At 35.3% G+C, this 17,151-nt stretch overlaps 1 protein-coding gene across 1 annotated transcript in view; it reads left to right on the plus strand.

Annotated features, from left to right (window-relative positions):
* FSTL5 (follistatin like 5) overlaps window positions 1-17,151 on the plus strand; it is a 253,234-nt gene that overhangs the window by 13,909 nt on the left and 222,174 nt on the right. The window contains 1 exon segment of the mRNA XM_008493813.2: window positions 9,001-9,139. Within this exon segment, the coding sequence (XP_008492035.2) occupies window positions 9,017-9,139 (123 nt within the window). The 5' untranslated portion in view covers window positions 9,001-9,016.

A 17,151-nucleotide genomic window follows, 5' to 3' on the forward strand; every position in this document is an offset into this window, starting at 1 on the left:
AAGACCTACTGGTGGCTAAAACTTCTACTTGTTCAAAGTTGGTGCGATACATTGTTAGCTCTGTTTAGACAGAAAATATCTTTTTTGCTTTTCTGCCATTGAGCCATGAAGGTATATGAAAGCATGTCAAGAAAGGGTAGTGTGATACTCTTTTCTGGTAGGTATTTGCATCCATCAGGACAAGGAAATCCTCGAGGTCTGGCAATGAAGCATGGTTTATATCTGCTATTGTAGCTGTATCATAAACCTATTAATAACACTGATTATGGTGGCATAACTTATGTTTTTTTCTGATCCACACAAATTAGTAAATTTTATTATTTTTTCCTCAGTTTAATAGTTTCTAAAAGACATAGATTGATGACTCCTGAGGGTATGCAACAATACTCCTTGATATGTTGGAAATGATCTTTTAAATAATGTTAGGTTAATACCTGATGTTTCACCTTTCTTAAAAGTAGGAGGAATGCAGTGCTCTAGCCAGTATTTAAATTTTAATTTAATTATACTTTGTATGTGCATTAAAATTATTAAATCAGTTTATTGGGGTGGACTGGTTGTATTTTCAAATGAATTATGCCTGTGTTCTAAATGCCAAATATCCTAGACAGTCACAGTTTAGTAACAAAGAACAATTGCTGAGGAACTGAGGAAGCAATTTCTTTGACAGTGGAAAATTTCTTAATTTTAAATATATATGAATTTTAAAATTGATCATTCTTGTAGTTAGAGATCTGTTTTTACTCTTCACTGTAAACTCTGGTTAAGCCAGTTTTCATTAATTAGATTTTTTTTCAGTACACTAGATGTTCTACACATTAAGGAGAGGTAAAAGTGTTTAGTATATATTTCCTAAGCTTTCAGGATAGCAACATCTCTTCCAATCTAACAATTCCAAAGGAAGAGTCAGGCAGAGAACAAAATTTACATTACCAATGAACTGCTGTGAAGATTTAGAAAGCATAATCAGCTTTGAGAGGAAGCACTCTCCATGGTATTCTACAATAGATTAATTATGATTAGATATTCATAAGGAAGGGATCAGAAGCAGGATTTGGTTTGTTTTCCACAAAATATTGAGCTTGCAAGGGCAAATAGCATTATCAGGAGGGAAAAGAGAGAGATTCACATTGCATTTTCTCAAGAATTGAAAGGAATTCTGTGATTAGTTTCAAACCAGTTATTCCTTTATTACTAATGGTAATACTGTAATTAGTTTTAAGATAAAGCAGGCAGTGTGCATCAAACATAGATACTATAAATATCTGTAATGTATATGCATATGAAATAATAATGGACAGGTCCTGATGTGTATCAACCTAAGGTGCCTTTGCTTACAGTAGAATGTACAGAATTTACTAATGATAGCTGAAGTTCAAAGAGGTTGGACACAGTGTCCATGAGACTGTCTGCCTTATAGTCTGCCTATAGTGTGTTTGGATCTCTTCCCTGTTATTAATTCTAATATGAGGTTTGAGTAGAATAGAAATATTCAGTATTATTCAGCATCAACTACCAGATTTGAAAAGACAAACAGTTTAATGCTGTAAAATCAATAGCCTGAGACAAGTAAAGGGGTAATATTTAATTTAAAGATCTTTTGCCCTTTTTAAATGAAATAAAATATTGACTTAACTATAACTGAGCATCTTACAGCATAAATCATTTTTAAGACAGTCCAAAAGTTTCAAGGCTAGAAGATTAGCACCAGCTGCTCTTCTGGGCAGACTAAATTGTGTCTGATTGCATTTTACAAAATTTATTCAGTGACTACACTTTTAGTCAACTGTGAATCTTACCAAGATTCTACCAAGTATAATCTTACCAAGTAGTATTTTCTTTAATGAAACAAAATATTTTATACTTGTGCTTCATGGGTTCTGTAGAAAATCATTATTAAATCTTTCTTGTTTGTGATTCTGGTTTGAATGGTATATTTTTCCTCCGTCCCGGTGGTGAGAGTCAGCTTGAAAAATATATATACACTTATAAGACAACTAAATCAAAACTAAGTGTTTCTATATGAATGTTTGCAAGCTGAATACACAAGTAAATATTTTTATAAATAGGTGTCCGGTACAATAATGATTTTGGAAATTTTATGAATAGAAGATGGTAAAACAGCAACTCAATCTACAAATTAGGGCACCAGAACAGGTTGCTTGAGACCTTATGGTCTCAGTTCTCTGACCTCCATGAAGCAAAATGCCCTAAGATATTCCAGCTGCCACTTCAGAAGGTACAGGTCTTCCAGTAGTGTTCCTCACCTAAGAATTTTAAGGAACAAACTTCTCACAGAAGAAAGGAATACTTTTACAGATAATAATTTATTAAAAAAATCTCAGGAGTAATGGAAGTGGAGAGAAGTTAATAGTGTGAAAAATGCAGTGAGCAGCAGATTCAAGACTGCTCTGGAAATGGGCTAAATAATGAGATGAAATAGCTTTCTGAGAACCGGAAAAGAAGATCTAAATTTGATAGTGGAGAACTTACTGTACAGTGAGAAAAAAGGAATAACTATTATCTGTTCCACATCCTTCGCACAATGTCTTCTTAGATTTTATGACAAATAAAGTATGGCCAAATAAAACAAGGCTGCCAGAGAATGACTGAAGATTCCCATCATATATATTTATATATAATATAATACATGGCATATACATAATATATAAAATATATTAAAATTTAAAATACAGATTATCACTTGACGTTTAAATTATATGTATATTAAAATATCATAGAGTAGGAGAATTATTTGGGAAGGAATATCAGCTGAAAAGGAAAATGTCTTGATGTCTACATGTTTCGTACATCGTTGTCTTGAAGATTGCATTACTCTCCGGTTAAATTCCTTTTAAAAAGTGACACAATAAGGAATGTACAGAGAAAGAAACAGGAAAACTCAGAGGTACAGATTTGTGTCTGTTTGAAGAGAGAGCAAAGCAAAAGAAAATAAATAATCAGATTTCCAAACACTGTCATATGTATATAAAGACATGAAACTCTTCATGCTCAAGTAATGTTATAGAAACAAAAAATATACGTAAATTAAAAAAGGAAGCAGACAAAGCTAAGGATCTAAAGTCCATCAGCAGATCTTAGAAAAGATGGCCAGCTAGAGTTTCTGACTCAGGAGGTCAAGGGACCGAGGGGAATACACTGACTTGTCCATTTTCTCTCTGTTCCTTTACTTATACTTTAAGTCTCTACCAGTGGGCACCAATTTAATCATATGTAGTTATTTATAGTATTTGCCTTCCTTTACAGTATCACATCACTGCTTAATGCAAATAAAAAATTGAAGCAAGGTTTTTTGAAACACAAGGGATACTTTGATTAATAGCTGCTTGATGGCAACCCCTGACGTGGTAGGTTAAAAGTAAAATGGACATAGAGAATACAGAATTTTTAATCATTAGAGTGGTGCAACATAGGATGCAAATACATCTTATTTCTGCAAGGCCTTAAAAATTACTTAACACTTGAATAATTTCAGAAGACCAAAAGATGTCAGATGGCACTCACACAAGATCTCTAGAAAATGGCTGTTTATTCATAATGATACCAATCAACATGTAAATTGCGGTGATGCATAAGGACTGACACCATGGGGTCTTTGAGCATCAGCATTTATTTAATGAGATTTCTTTACTTTTATACTGTTATTATCTGTCCATGCATACAGACTTATTCCGTGGTATTTCCTAACTCGTCATTCCACCTGTTTATAACTTAAAGCAGGTAGGTTACAACAAATTGTTCATGCAAAGCAGAGCCTCCTCTAATTGGTTAATGTAATCTTCCTAATCAGCAGAATATGTGCTACCCTACTCTTTGCCAAGGTCTTGTTATGTCTGTTATCTACATTCTTGTTACTTAAAGTTTTTAACTTCTTTTGCTTCAAGGGCAAAGCACTAGCTCATGTAGGCTCAAGTTTCCATAGCCTAAAATACTGTCTGCTACAGTAAATTATTGTCTTATGTGCAGGCACATAAGAACTCTATTTTAATACAGTAATTGTAATACGTGGAGTTTATATTCTCTTCATGAACAAACACACACAGGAAAACATTGTAAGGATCAGGAATGTATCTGCCTGAAAGTTGTTTTTTCAACTTTCACAGCACAGGCAAATTCCCTTCATTGGTTTTTGGGCGATGCCTTAGTGATGTGACAAACTCAAGAAGAAATAGCATTTCACTGAAATTGTCAAATATAATTGAATAACACTTGCTCATTTCTTGGCATGTTGCTTTCAAAGCTGGCCTCTTCCCTGTCTACTCCGCCTGTGCAGCTGCTAATCTCAAATCCTAAATTTCAGTCTATCGCACAAATTCCCCTGAGAGACAGAAAATGAGATTAATGCTTTATTCATCTTTGGTTAAGGCTCACACTCCATCCTCCTCGTGTCTCTCCTGCTTTCCAAAAGTTCTCATAAATGCATACACATTCCTTCTGGGAGATTAAAGTAGAACTTTTTAAACCACTTTTCCAAACAGCAATAGCAGAAAAATACAAAAGACTAAGTTGTACTCTGAAGCTCTGTATTTGTTGAACTCTCATGTTTCAAAATATTTATTAAAATTTGTGTTAATAATGCTTAAGATCTTGGATATTCAGCATTTTCCTATGAAGCATAGTTTTGATTACCACATTTAACTGTTTTAACCTTTTGTTTAATCCTGAAATTCCTTAAGCCCACTTGTCTCCCGTTATCCAAAGATATACTTTATATAATATCCCATGCAATTAACAAGAGCATAATAAACAAGAGCATAAATAAATAATCAATAACTGTAGTAATTCATTTATTCAGATGTAATGATCTGCAAAGTTTCTGAATGCTTAAAACTCAGTATTTCCACTACTGCATGAAACAAAAAAATAAAAATACAATAAAAAACTAAAAGCAACTGCTCTACAAATATGTAATCCATTTAGATAGAAATATTATACAAATGATGAAACATCAATTTTTGTCAATATATATAATATATATTGCGTATGTGTTATATAATGTATAATATATAGAATCAATATAAGATCTAAATCATTAATGCAAATCTGAAATATATCACTTTGTCCCAGAGTGTATGATGTAAGCAAGAAATAAGAAGCAAGTTACTTTAAGACTCATAATTATATAGAAATTATATCTTGCTGCCCAAAGAAGGGCAACAAAGCTGGTGAAGGGTCTGAAGAATGAGTCCTATGAGGACCATCTGAGGGAGCTGGGGTTGTTTAGTCTGGAGAAAAGGATGCTGAGGAGAAACCTCATTGCCCTCTACAGCTACCTGAAAGGAGGCTGTAGTGAAGTGGGTGTCAGTCTCTTCTCCCAAGTAGCAAGTGAAAGGGCAAGACAAAACGACCTCAAGTTACACCAGGGGAGGTTTGGATTGGACTTTAGGAAAAATGTCTATATTGAAAGAATGATGGAGTCACCATCCCCGGAGGTATTTAAAAGAAATGTAGATATGGTGTTGAGGGAAATGGTTTAAACACTGGACTTGGCAGTGCTGGTTTAACAGCTGGACTTGATGATGATCTGAAGGGTCTTTACCACAATTCTGTGATTCTCTTCTATTTCTTTCTGTACATCTAAACACATCAACAAAGTTTAGAGTTGTAGTGAAGCTTTACAAACTGATTTTAATTGCATCTCTTTAATGAATCTCTTTAGCAATGTAAGTCTTTACGGACAGATCATAATTTTTTGTAAAAGAAAGACTCAATAGTAGCAGTTTTAAGGAGAACTGTGGTTCTGATATTATTAAAAAAACCCCAAACCCATGAAGTTGTGCAGTAAATTGAAAAAAAATTATGGTAGTTTGCAAAAAAAAAGTTTGCCTGGTTTTTTTGGTTGGTTGTTTTTTTTGTTTGTTGGTTGTTTTTTTGTTGTTGTTGTTGTTGTTTGTTGGTTTGGGTTTTTTTTTTTAATTTCTGAAAGGCAAATAAGAACTGCAGGCACCCTACATACTTTTGGGATACCAGGTGGTGTATTGCCAAAAAGATAACTTCTTTAATTTATGTTTTAAATGTCCATCCAAGTAACAGGCAATGAAGTCAGAAACTGAGCATGTAACGATTTTCTTTTCAAGATCGAACAGTTTTCAAAGTATAAGAGTTCTGTTCCTTGACCCCAAATATATGCAGTTTAGATGGTAGATGGGTGGAATGTGACTGCCCTTACGTCTTCTGTGAAATGACCATTCTCCAAACTGTTTTTCATTGTGTGCAGAGATATTCTGCAAGCGCACAAAGGGAACAAAGGTTCAACTGTGTATAGCTAGTTTGAGCATGCATAACTGCTAAACTATTCTGATTCTGACCACGAATGTTAATAAAAAACTGTTTTCAAATACTTTTTTTTTTAAATAAACACAAATAAAGGAGTGTTTTCTTCTTGTTTTTCTTTTTCCCTTGTAATGTACTTGCTGTTCCAGAAACAGGGATGCTGAGAATCTAAAATGGAGGCAGTGAAGCAAAATGCCCTTCCATAACATACTTGAATGTAGAAATAAAATTTTAGTGTTTCAAGTCACTAAGTTTGTTGTAATAATCCCATGGTAGAGGTCCACTGGACCATCTGATTAGCAGTTTTGTTTTAGTGGAAGTATGGCAGCTCAAGAAAACTTATGTCACTGCCTCTCAGTACTTTGACTTTTGACAAGTCCTGCAAGGATTGTCTCATACATTTCAGAATGTATGTTTGTCAAGACCTTTACCACTAGAAACAGCTCTGTGCATTCTTCTAGATTCCTGTGGATCTCCCCTACTGATATCAATATCCAATAATGTAATCTTAGTTCTAATGAATCACCCCTTAATTTTTCATGGTAGCTGGATGATGGAGGATTAGCTCATTAAACTAGTTCAGTTTTGTCGGGAAAATTGAAAAACTGTTCATTGAAACAGAAAGCTTACGCTTTTTTTTGTTTGTTTGTTTGGTTGGTTTTGTGTGTGTGTGTGTGTTTTTGGTTTTTTGTTTGGTTTTTTTGTTTGTTTGTTTTGTTTGTTTTTTTGTTATAGTTTTGTTTTGTTTTTAATATCCTCGTTTAAAATATACCATAACATTGCAATCAGCACAAACTAGGTTGTTACAGTTACTGGAGGAAGACAAAGTTATGGACTGAGTACAGACAAAGTCAACTAGATCTTCAACTGCATAATTGTATGTATACCATTATTAATGCAATTTACCAGATAGATACTGTTAACATGTGTTGCCGGAAAGGAGTCTCTTGTCCGGGATCGACGCGTTGATATGGTGATATAGACTCGTAGGATGTGATCTGAGTCTATTGCCCACAGTGTGGAACTAGCAAAGATGGTCTGCTGCTATGGAAGCAACCAGCCACTCTCTTAGCTAGCTCTAGAATGAGCTGCCTCGGTGGGTGTGAGCCTCACTATTTATTGGCCCCATGGTCTTGCACATGCTCCATAGGAGCCCTGCCCTGACTGGGCACAGGTGGAGTTGATAGCGGCTCACACCCACTTCTTGATGATCAGAGGCACCTGGTCGCTCTGTTCCACTACAAACATGTACCTTTAAAATACAAAGACTGAAATTGTTAATCTAGCATTCTAGTTTAATAATAAAATTGCAAATAAGTGAGTGTCCTGCTAATTTCTCTTGCCATTAAAAAAACGTTGCATGAACTTTTGACTGGCCTTGTATTTTCTCATTTTTTTAACGTAACATTTCAGTTTATGAAAGTGTAAAGAGTCTTCAATTTTAACCTTTGCATAAGAAGAAAAATTCAATATAAATAATTTTTTTTTTCAGTTTTCAGTGCATCATAATAGTGACTCAAGGTTCTTTGAAATCTGTGATTGTTAGTGTTCCCTCACAAGTTTTAACAAGGTGTGATATGCACCTTATGCAAATAAGACTATTGAACTCCTTCCTGTACTCACAGTAAAAGACACTATGTTACAGTGTCATGAAATATCTGTTAGGAATTATTGCAAAGTCTCCTTCGGAATGACAGTTTTCCTTTGCTAATCGTAACATAGCATTAGGCATGTATGAAGCAATACATATGTACAAAATTGTACCAACAACATTGTTTGAAACAACTATTTCTGAAAACGAACAACATTCACTAGATGTCGTTAGTCCTAATATGAAAGTATTTACCTACTTTCCTAAAGTGCTATGTGTTCTAATAGTTCTGAAAATCTCATTTTCTTTTTTGGATTTGTTTATAACATGTTATAGATGCTGGTGCATTGAGCATGGTGGTGATCTGCCAATTCATGTCATCTGCAATACGACCTGTGGGATTCTGAAACAGAAAAAAACAAACACCCAAGCTAATCAAATAAATGTCTTAAAAATAATCTACCCTGAATTATGCACTTGATTGCAGTGAATTCTGGGGAAAGATTTTTTAAATTTACTTAGCAGAGTGGAAATATTCTTCAAGTGCCAACATATGCAATAAACTTATAGACTATCTGTCATTACGATAATGCAATTTAAAAATGCCTCCAGAATATTAGCAGAAAATACAGTGCTTTTCTTATATTTTAGACTTCATTGCTGGTAAAATGAAGATCATAACAGTTGTATGTGGGGTATTTTACACTTATGTCTTTTAGCTCAAAATAGCACATCACTGGAGTTTGAATTTAAAAGTTAATAAACATCTTATCGAGGATCATCTTTTTTCCTGCATTTTAGAGAAAACAGTGTTGAATTTTTCACTGCTGTTTTTCTATTACATGCTTTTTTTTATGTGACTTTTCCTGGTTGTTTCCTTGGTGAACCTCTCATATGAGTATTGCATAGTGAAAAGAAAATGTTCAATTCAACATAACTGATTATATATTGTGGTCCTAAATGCTACTAGCTTTTATTTCCCCTTGTTTGCTGTTGTGCCAGATGTATTGCCCTATTTCAGTTCCACAAATGGAATATCACTAAACTTTTATTATATGACTTTGCCAAAGTGATATTGCAGTCTGTTGCTAAACTTCTACATTTTATTTTTACAGGAACAGACCTGTAAAGATGTTTATGTGGTGGTCAGCTGTTTTACTTCTTGGATTCATTTTGCTGGGAGCAGACGGGTGGCCAGCCAAGGAAGGATATGACTTTAGGCCCTATCAGACCCTAGTAAGATTACGTCACAAGGTACAGATTATTCTATAGCACTTCTGGCTTTTCATCCATGATCAAGGGATAATATACACACCAGCATTGTCTCATGTTTATTGGATTAATGTTCAGAATTTATCTTTTTCATTTACAACACCTGCAAAAATATATACCTAATTTGAGGAGTAAAGAGGAGCTGTTTTCATTTGAAAACCCAGAAATCTTTCAAAGATAGTGAGTTAAACTCTGTTCTAGTGTCACAATCTACAGATTATGTATATTAACAGAAACTCAGAGCTAAGAGAGGTTGACCCAAAGCATCTGTCAGCATCTGTTTAAGGCAATGACTTGTCACAGTTCTCACTGGATTTCAGATCAAGCAATAACAACGAGAAGCTCCTGTCAAATCAGCATAGTGTAGACATTAACTACGCAACAAAAACTCGACTGCATGAGGTTGATGTTCACAGCACTTGCTGAATTTAGGAGGGTTGAACCATGGCAGAAGGCAGATGTTTCCTAAGGTACTGGTTTCCCTATTTCAAGTACTGCATGCAGTTCAGGTTTTGCCCACCTGTCACACCACTGTGATCAACGCAGGACTTCTGAAACAGTTCTCAGTTAACAAATCCTGCTCTTGTTCTGGCAGAAGGAAAACTGCTGTGGTGGTTCTGTAAAACAGGTAACAGCTGTGGTATTTCCAGGGGCTGTATAGATCTGATCAACTTCATTCTTCTTGCCATGGTGGCTATGGAATCAACATTTGTGGAGCCCTAAGGCCTACAGTCAGGCAAAAAAACTCAAGACATGGAAAAACCCTGTCTCCTCTTTCTTATGAATCTTAGTGTTTCACCTAGAAAATATGAATTATAGGCAGAAATTCTAAATGTAAAGTTCTATTTATGTTTCTATATCCAAGTAGTTAAATTTCTCAATACTTTCTATAAAAGATGAAAGCTATTTCCTCTTAGTTGTTTGGAAAAAATGATCCAATATCACATGATTCTACCTCATCATATGGAGGAGCAAGGAACACCTGTGCTGTCTAGGAAAGCAGGTGTTCACACTTAGTATTTTTAGAAAATAAGAAACATCATCTCCTCAGTTGTCTCCTCTTCCAGTTGTCACTTTTAAACAGAATACAACAAAATGGCACAAGAAAAATTGAGGAGTGAGAAACTAGTATATCAGTGGAATGACTCATGTGAGAAATTCCACATACCAAGAAAACCCAGTACAAAATGATGAGGAATGTCTGAAGAATGAAGTGCAGGACATGATGGTTAGAGAACACCAATTCTGAAGTCTAGATGGTCTCTGACATTAATATCAGATTGTATTTGAAACCCCTAGTATGTTGCTGTTCTGTTCCTTAATAATACTTCTAATCCTCCAATAACTCTGGTATAATACTTGGAACAGACTGTCATAAACATTTCAGTATTGAGAGGATCACACACACATAGGCCTGTGACCACAAACATGTATAAATACACATGAAAGAGAGACAACTTCTATATTTTTCATTCTTACGTACATTAAAAAATATATAAAAATGTGAGTATTTACAGAACAGAAGCAAATGATGTATCCTGTAAATAGATTTTGTATTTTTAAAAGAAGATAAATCTTAGAATATGAATGCCATGAAAAAATATAAAGAAAAAGGAAAAATAAAATGAAAATATGACATTAGAATTTATTCTGAAAAACAAAGAAAATATGGAGAGATTCCTAGGTTTTATATTAAGATGAAAAAAAAAGGTTTAGTACAGTTCAGTACAGTACAATTTTTTAAGTGCTAGTATAAAAAAGAAAAGTAATGCAAAACGTTTGTAAAAACAATCTTTAAAACCAGTCCTTGCAGAGATACACATATGCAAAACACATACATAATATGGCAAAGGAGAATTTCTGCTACAATCTAACACTTAATATATATCAAGTGCTTAGATTAGGTTATGCAAGTAGAATACTTATTACAAATTGAAGGTGATGATGAATATCAACAGTTATATTTGCTTTGATCAAGCAATATATATGCAAGATTATGACTGCAAAGTTTTAAAAAAAAAAAATAAAAAAATCACTCTAGCTCTAATAAAGGGGAATTTAACTGACTTGGATGGGAGTTCAACCAGAGCAACTTCAGGCTGAACGGAAAAACAATCCTATTGGTACTTAGGTATTATCTTGAAAAAATAATCGTGTTCATGTTGAAAGCAGGCATTCATATCATTGAGGTTTTGTTGTTTAAAAAGAATTATGAACAAATTAGTCTCCTCATACATGGAAATTACAAAAGAATGTGAATACATGATGGGCTGAAAATACAAGAAAAACTTGCATAAGGAAAAAGTTTTTAAATAAGGAAAAAATTATGGATAGTAAAACCCTTTTTTATACTGAGAATGAGTGAGCACTGGAGCAGGTTGCCCAGGGAGTTTGCGAAGTCTCCATGCTTGAAGACATCCAAAACTGCCTGGACTAATTACGACTAATTAAAAAAACAATCTTATAAGTAACTGGGCCAAAGAACCTCTCAGTTTTCCTTGAGCCTGGTGTATGATAGGGGATATGGTATATCCAGGTCCCAGCCACAACAAAAAGTCAAAACCCGGAAGAGATGAGTTGCCTTGAACTAGGGTGGAGAATGAATATTACAAAGCACTCCTGAAAACTTTAATTTTAGTCCCCTTCCATTGTTAAACTGCCCTGGCTTACACTTGCATGCTTACACTGAAAAATATCAGGCTACGTCTGAAAAGCATGTGAATTTCTTGTTACTCCAGTTAATCCTTAGTTCTTCATTTGTCAAAACACTGGAAAAGTATGTAAGGGACTTTCCATTTGGGAGTCATCTTGCATTGCTGCTGAAGTATTGTAAGCAATTTATTAATACCTAGGTTCCCACCTGAAATGGCTTGGAAGTATTTCTAGCATCCTAATGAATTTTTTTCTTGTAATTTGCATGAGTCTGACAGAGAGCAATGTTTATGCAATGTCATGAGTGAAAAAATGTTTGCCCTGATACTTCCAAGTAAAACCAGGAAGGGTGGCAGCTAGCAGAAATCTGTTGATTTCTGATTTTCTGTCAGAGACTAAAAATATGGAATATAATACATTCATATATATATTCCAGAGCATACCAAGTGTGTACATCTAACATGCAGGCACAATCCTCCTCTGTAAGACAAGTGATTCACTTGGTTTAGTGGGGAATAGTATTAACAACAGTGCTGTAAATTAAATCATTCTGTGTAGGGAGTTGCAGTATTTTAGTCTCAAGAGACAACCCATGAAGATTGCTAATTCAGTCATTGTCACCTGGACGCCTTTTACTTAGGTTCAGTTTTGGTATTACTGGGTTTAGAAACCCATTCATTACAGTCAGGGTTGTAATGCCTAGCCAAAAGCAAGCTTTGGGAGAGTGGGTAGGCACAAGGGGAGCAGTGGTTGGGGGGATTTGAGTAGAGGAAAGAGGGAAGAATTGAGGACATCTGGAATTCTGCCTGGGACAGAACTTTAATTGGGAAAGAGCTTTTTGTCTGGATAAACAGGAGGGGTACAGAGGATACAGCAAAGGGGATGTGCTTTGTTTTCAACAACTTTCTAAAAACTGATTTTACCATAGTGTCTCAAACTGTTTCCAACCTTGCCCTTCCTTTGTCTTATCAAAGGGCTAATGGGATCTGAGTCAGATGTGCAGCAGTCACCCTGTCTTATTTCTCCAGACTAAAATAGTTCCTTTATCTTCCTATTGTTCTCTCTCCCTCCTTTCTTACTATTGCTGTTTGCTATTAAGTGACTCAGTTAACTCTGATTCTCATTAATGTAAGCCTCAGGATCAAGTCAGTTTAGAGGTGTTAAAATTAGAGTAAGATTAGATCCAGTTTAGAGGTATTTAGGCAATAATAATTTTGGCTGAATGAAACAAAGAGAAAAAACATAGTGGCACAAGCATGTTCTCCCAATGTATTAAAATGAAATTTGAATTTATAAGCACAAAGCATAGAATACATGCTCTGCAGTTAGATCTTTGCCCCAGAATTATAAAACATTCTTCTTCAACTGATAGCACAATCTGTGTTATAATGAAATACATGTAAAATACAAACAGGCTGAGGGTTCAATGATTTTTTGTTCATTTATAGTATCATAGCCAATAAAGAAATGCACAGGAAGCAGCACTTAAGCCTGAACTTCCCTTGTGTGGTCTGGTCTCCAAACAACCTCAGGTTTGTCATTTACAGTGTTTATGTGGAAAGCCTGTTTGCCTGCAGGATCTGAGAAGTCATAAAATCTGGTCCTCTCAAATCCTTTGTCCTAGAGAGCCAGAAGGTAAAAAAAATCCAAACCATTGCAGTTAGACACAGCAGGGAATTTTTAAGGTCTCAGAAGAGAGCTTTTCCTGAGCATGTCAGTGCTGCTCTCAGCTCTAAGGTAACAAGAGAATTTTCTTCCTTCTGAGGCTCCCTGAACACAGTATCTGTGTTCGGTGCAAATTCCAGGATTTAAGTGAAAAAACTTGTTTTTTCTCCCCCCTCCCCCCTCTTTAATTATTTATCTAGCCATAAACAAGAAGTCTTACAAAACTCTTTTTTTTTTTTTTTCTTTAAATTTTATTTTGCTTTTCTCAGGAAGAGTGAGCATGTTCTGCATTCTAATCTGCTTTTTCCTGGGGGCAACATCATTCAAAAGGCATGTGTATTTTTTAAAAGTTCTGTTACAATAATGGTGTATTAATAAGCTGGTATCAATTAACAATGATATTTTTACATTTCACTACACAAAGGATTTTTTGAAAAATGTTGTTTTTAAAATCTGTCTGTAAAATGTAATCCGTAGTCCTTTTTCCAATTAGTAATTCATTGGCTGTGGGGGGAAAGAGATGTCAAAGTCTGGAATTAAGGCATGAATGAAATTTTCTTTCAAGCTGCCTGCCAGTGCTTCCATTGCTGACTCATTAGCAACATCGACCTATAAACTCTTAGTCATGAAGTCTGTGGAGCCAGAGAGGGAGAAGAGGTGCATCTTGACCATTGCACATCTTCTTGCTGTACCTACCTGGTGTGTGCCTGGTGTGTGGGTATCAACCCAACCCAATAATTTTGAAGGTTGATGAGATCCACATGTATCATGTAGCTTTTGATTAATATTACCTTTTTAATTTCATGTTCAGCTTGACAACAGAAAATAAATATCCATCAGTAGGCTTAAATCCCTTCAACCAAAAGCTAAGGGAATGTGATGTCTTTCAGTTTGAGCCTTATTATCCATAAATAATTGAATAAAACCTCACAGCAGTGGCAGAAGCAGCAACAACAACAACAAAAAATCACTACAAAAAAACAAAACAAAACAACCTGCAAGAAAAATGACCTTGAAAGGCTTTGATTTGCCTTTCAAATTAGTTACTAGAATAGGTTGCCTGGAGAGGATGTTGATGCCCCTTCTCTGGAAGTGTTCAAGGCCAGGTTGGATGAAATTTCGTGCCCTTGACCATGCAGGGGGTTTGGATCTTTAAAATTGTTAGTAATTTGTTTAACTTCTGTCCTATAACTCTGGATTTGTAACCCAGAATAAAGAGCCTATAATTCCAGTGTAATTCCTAAGAGAAATAAGGTCCATCACTCTTCTGAGGCACCAGCATAATCTTTCATTCTCCAGACCTGCTCATGGAAATGCTATTACTTTCTATTACTCTTACTTGAGGATTTATACTCATACATCAGTGCCAGTAATACAGAATTAAAATTATGTTATCTTAATAGAACTTATTCAGCTTTGTTGGTATAGCTAACATTATTTGTCACTATATCTCTTGATATAACAATTCTACTGGATAAAGTGTTGTAAAATTAATAGTAGCTACTGTAAAAATTAATAGTAACTGCTGTATTGCTATAAGCTGATCTTAAAATTTCTGAAAGGCCAATGTCACCACAATTGGTAATTTGTGTGCTGTTTTTTTTAAAGATCTGAGAAACCACTGCATTATCCTGTCTGACTTTCCATATAGCGGTATCCAGTCATTTCTGTATTCTTTCATTCCCCTTGCAGCTGGGGCATGAGTAAAGCATGCCGTTAAAAAAAACAAAATTAGTGAGTCTTCAAATACTTTCTATACCTTAATATTTTCAAATAATTTCCCTTCATGGTATATTATTAACAATTTGTAAAGAACAGAGTTTATCATGTGGATACATCTGCCTTCTTCCAATGGCTGCTCCCTGATATCTACTCTATGGTTAGTTAGAATGGAATGAAAGTCTTCGGTTTGGTACAGGCAAAGGTTTGCAAGACGTTATTAATAGTTTATATAAATTTTAAATGTTTATTAAAACAAACCCTATTTGAGCTATGTCTACTGTCTATTTTTAATACATAAAGATGAAACTATAAAAATATTGTTATCAATTAAATTAGAACTTCAGATATTTACTGAATTATTATTTCATCTCTTTGCAAGCTTGCTTTTGTTTTGTTTTATTTGTTTATTTGGTTTTTTTAAAAGGTACTTGCTTCCAACATGTACTCCAAGAGAAAATAACTAAAAGCTTTACAATAGATTCCCTACTTCACAGTAGGGAGACTGTAGCCAATTGATGGCATATTTGTAGTGCATAATTTAGCTTTACAGAATTTAAGTTTACAGAATCACAGAATGTTTAGGTTGGAAGAGATCTTTAAGATCATCCAGCCCAACCTTTGACTAACTCCACGGTCAACTACTAAAACATGTCCTTAAGGATCAGGTCCAAATGCCTTTTAAATGCCTCCAGGGATGATGACTCCACCATTGTCCTTGGCCATTCCAATGCCTGACAACCTTCTCAGTGAAAAAATATTTTCTAACATCTAGTCTAAACCTCCTCTGGTGTAGATTCCATCAATTCCCTCTTGTCCTTTCACAGTTTATGGAGGAGAAGAGGCTTTTTTCCTCCTCGCTCCAACCTCCCTTGAGGTAGTTAAGAGGTAACCTCAGCCTCTTCTTCTCCAGACTAAACAACCCCATCTCCATCAGCTGTTCCTCACAGAACTTGTGGTCCAGGCCCTTAATGAGCTTTGTTGCCCTTCTCTGGACACTCTCCAGCACTTCTGTGTCACTCTTACAGTGAGATGCCCAGAAATGAACAGAGTAGTCAAGGTGCAGCCTCACCAGAGCTGAGTACAGCGGGGTGATCACCTCCCTATTCCAGCTGGCCACTGCGTTCCTAATACAAGCCAGGATGCCACTGGCCTTCTTGGCCACTGTCAACCAATACCCCCAGGTCCCTTTCCAACTCACAGCTCTCTAACCACTCTTCCTCAACTCTGTAGATTACCGTGGGGTTGTTATGACCCAGATGCTAGACCTGGCATTTGGCCATATAAAACCTGATGCAATTAACCTTGGCCCATTAGTTCAGCCTGTCTAAGTCCTGCTGTAAGGATTCCCTATCCTCCAGCAGATTGACACAGCCACCTAGTTTGAAGTCATTTACAAATTTACTGAGGGTACCCCCAATCCCCTCATCCAAATCATCAATGAAGATATTAAAGAGAAAAGGCCCCACTACTGAACCCTGGGGGACACCACTTGTGACCAGTCACCAGCCAGATTTGGTTCCATTCATGACTACTCTTTCAGCCCGACCATCCAGCCAACTTTTTATCCAATGCAGGGTATATTTATCCTAGCCAAGTTTCTGAAAAAGAATGCTGTTTCATTTTTAAAAGTTAATTGAAATTCAACAATCAAATACTGAGGTAATCTTGAATTTTCTTGAATTTTCCAAGATTCAATAGAAAAAAAAAATCTTAATTATACTGTCTAGTTTCTGAAATGTCACACTGTAGGTAATACTATATAACCTTTCATCAAATCTCTGGCTAAAATGAAACCATTTCATGAATATAGAGTTGAAGCCTTTAGAAAGAGGTAGGTACAACTGATTACTATTCATATCATAAACTTCTCCTTTGCAACACTTCCTTATCTTGCTTTGTAAAATGAATGGAAGAAACAAAATATTATTCCTAGAAATTTCTCAGTATATTGGTTT

This window comes from Calypte anna, chromosome 4A (assembly GCF_003957555.1).
Source record: "Calypte anna isolate BGI_N300 chromosome 4A, bCalAnn1_v1.p, whole genome shotgun sequence".
In the NCBI taxonomy this organism is placed as follows: domain Eukaryota; kingdom Metazoa; phylum Chordata; class Aves; order Apodiformes; family Trochilidae; genus Calypte; species Calypte anna.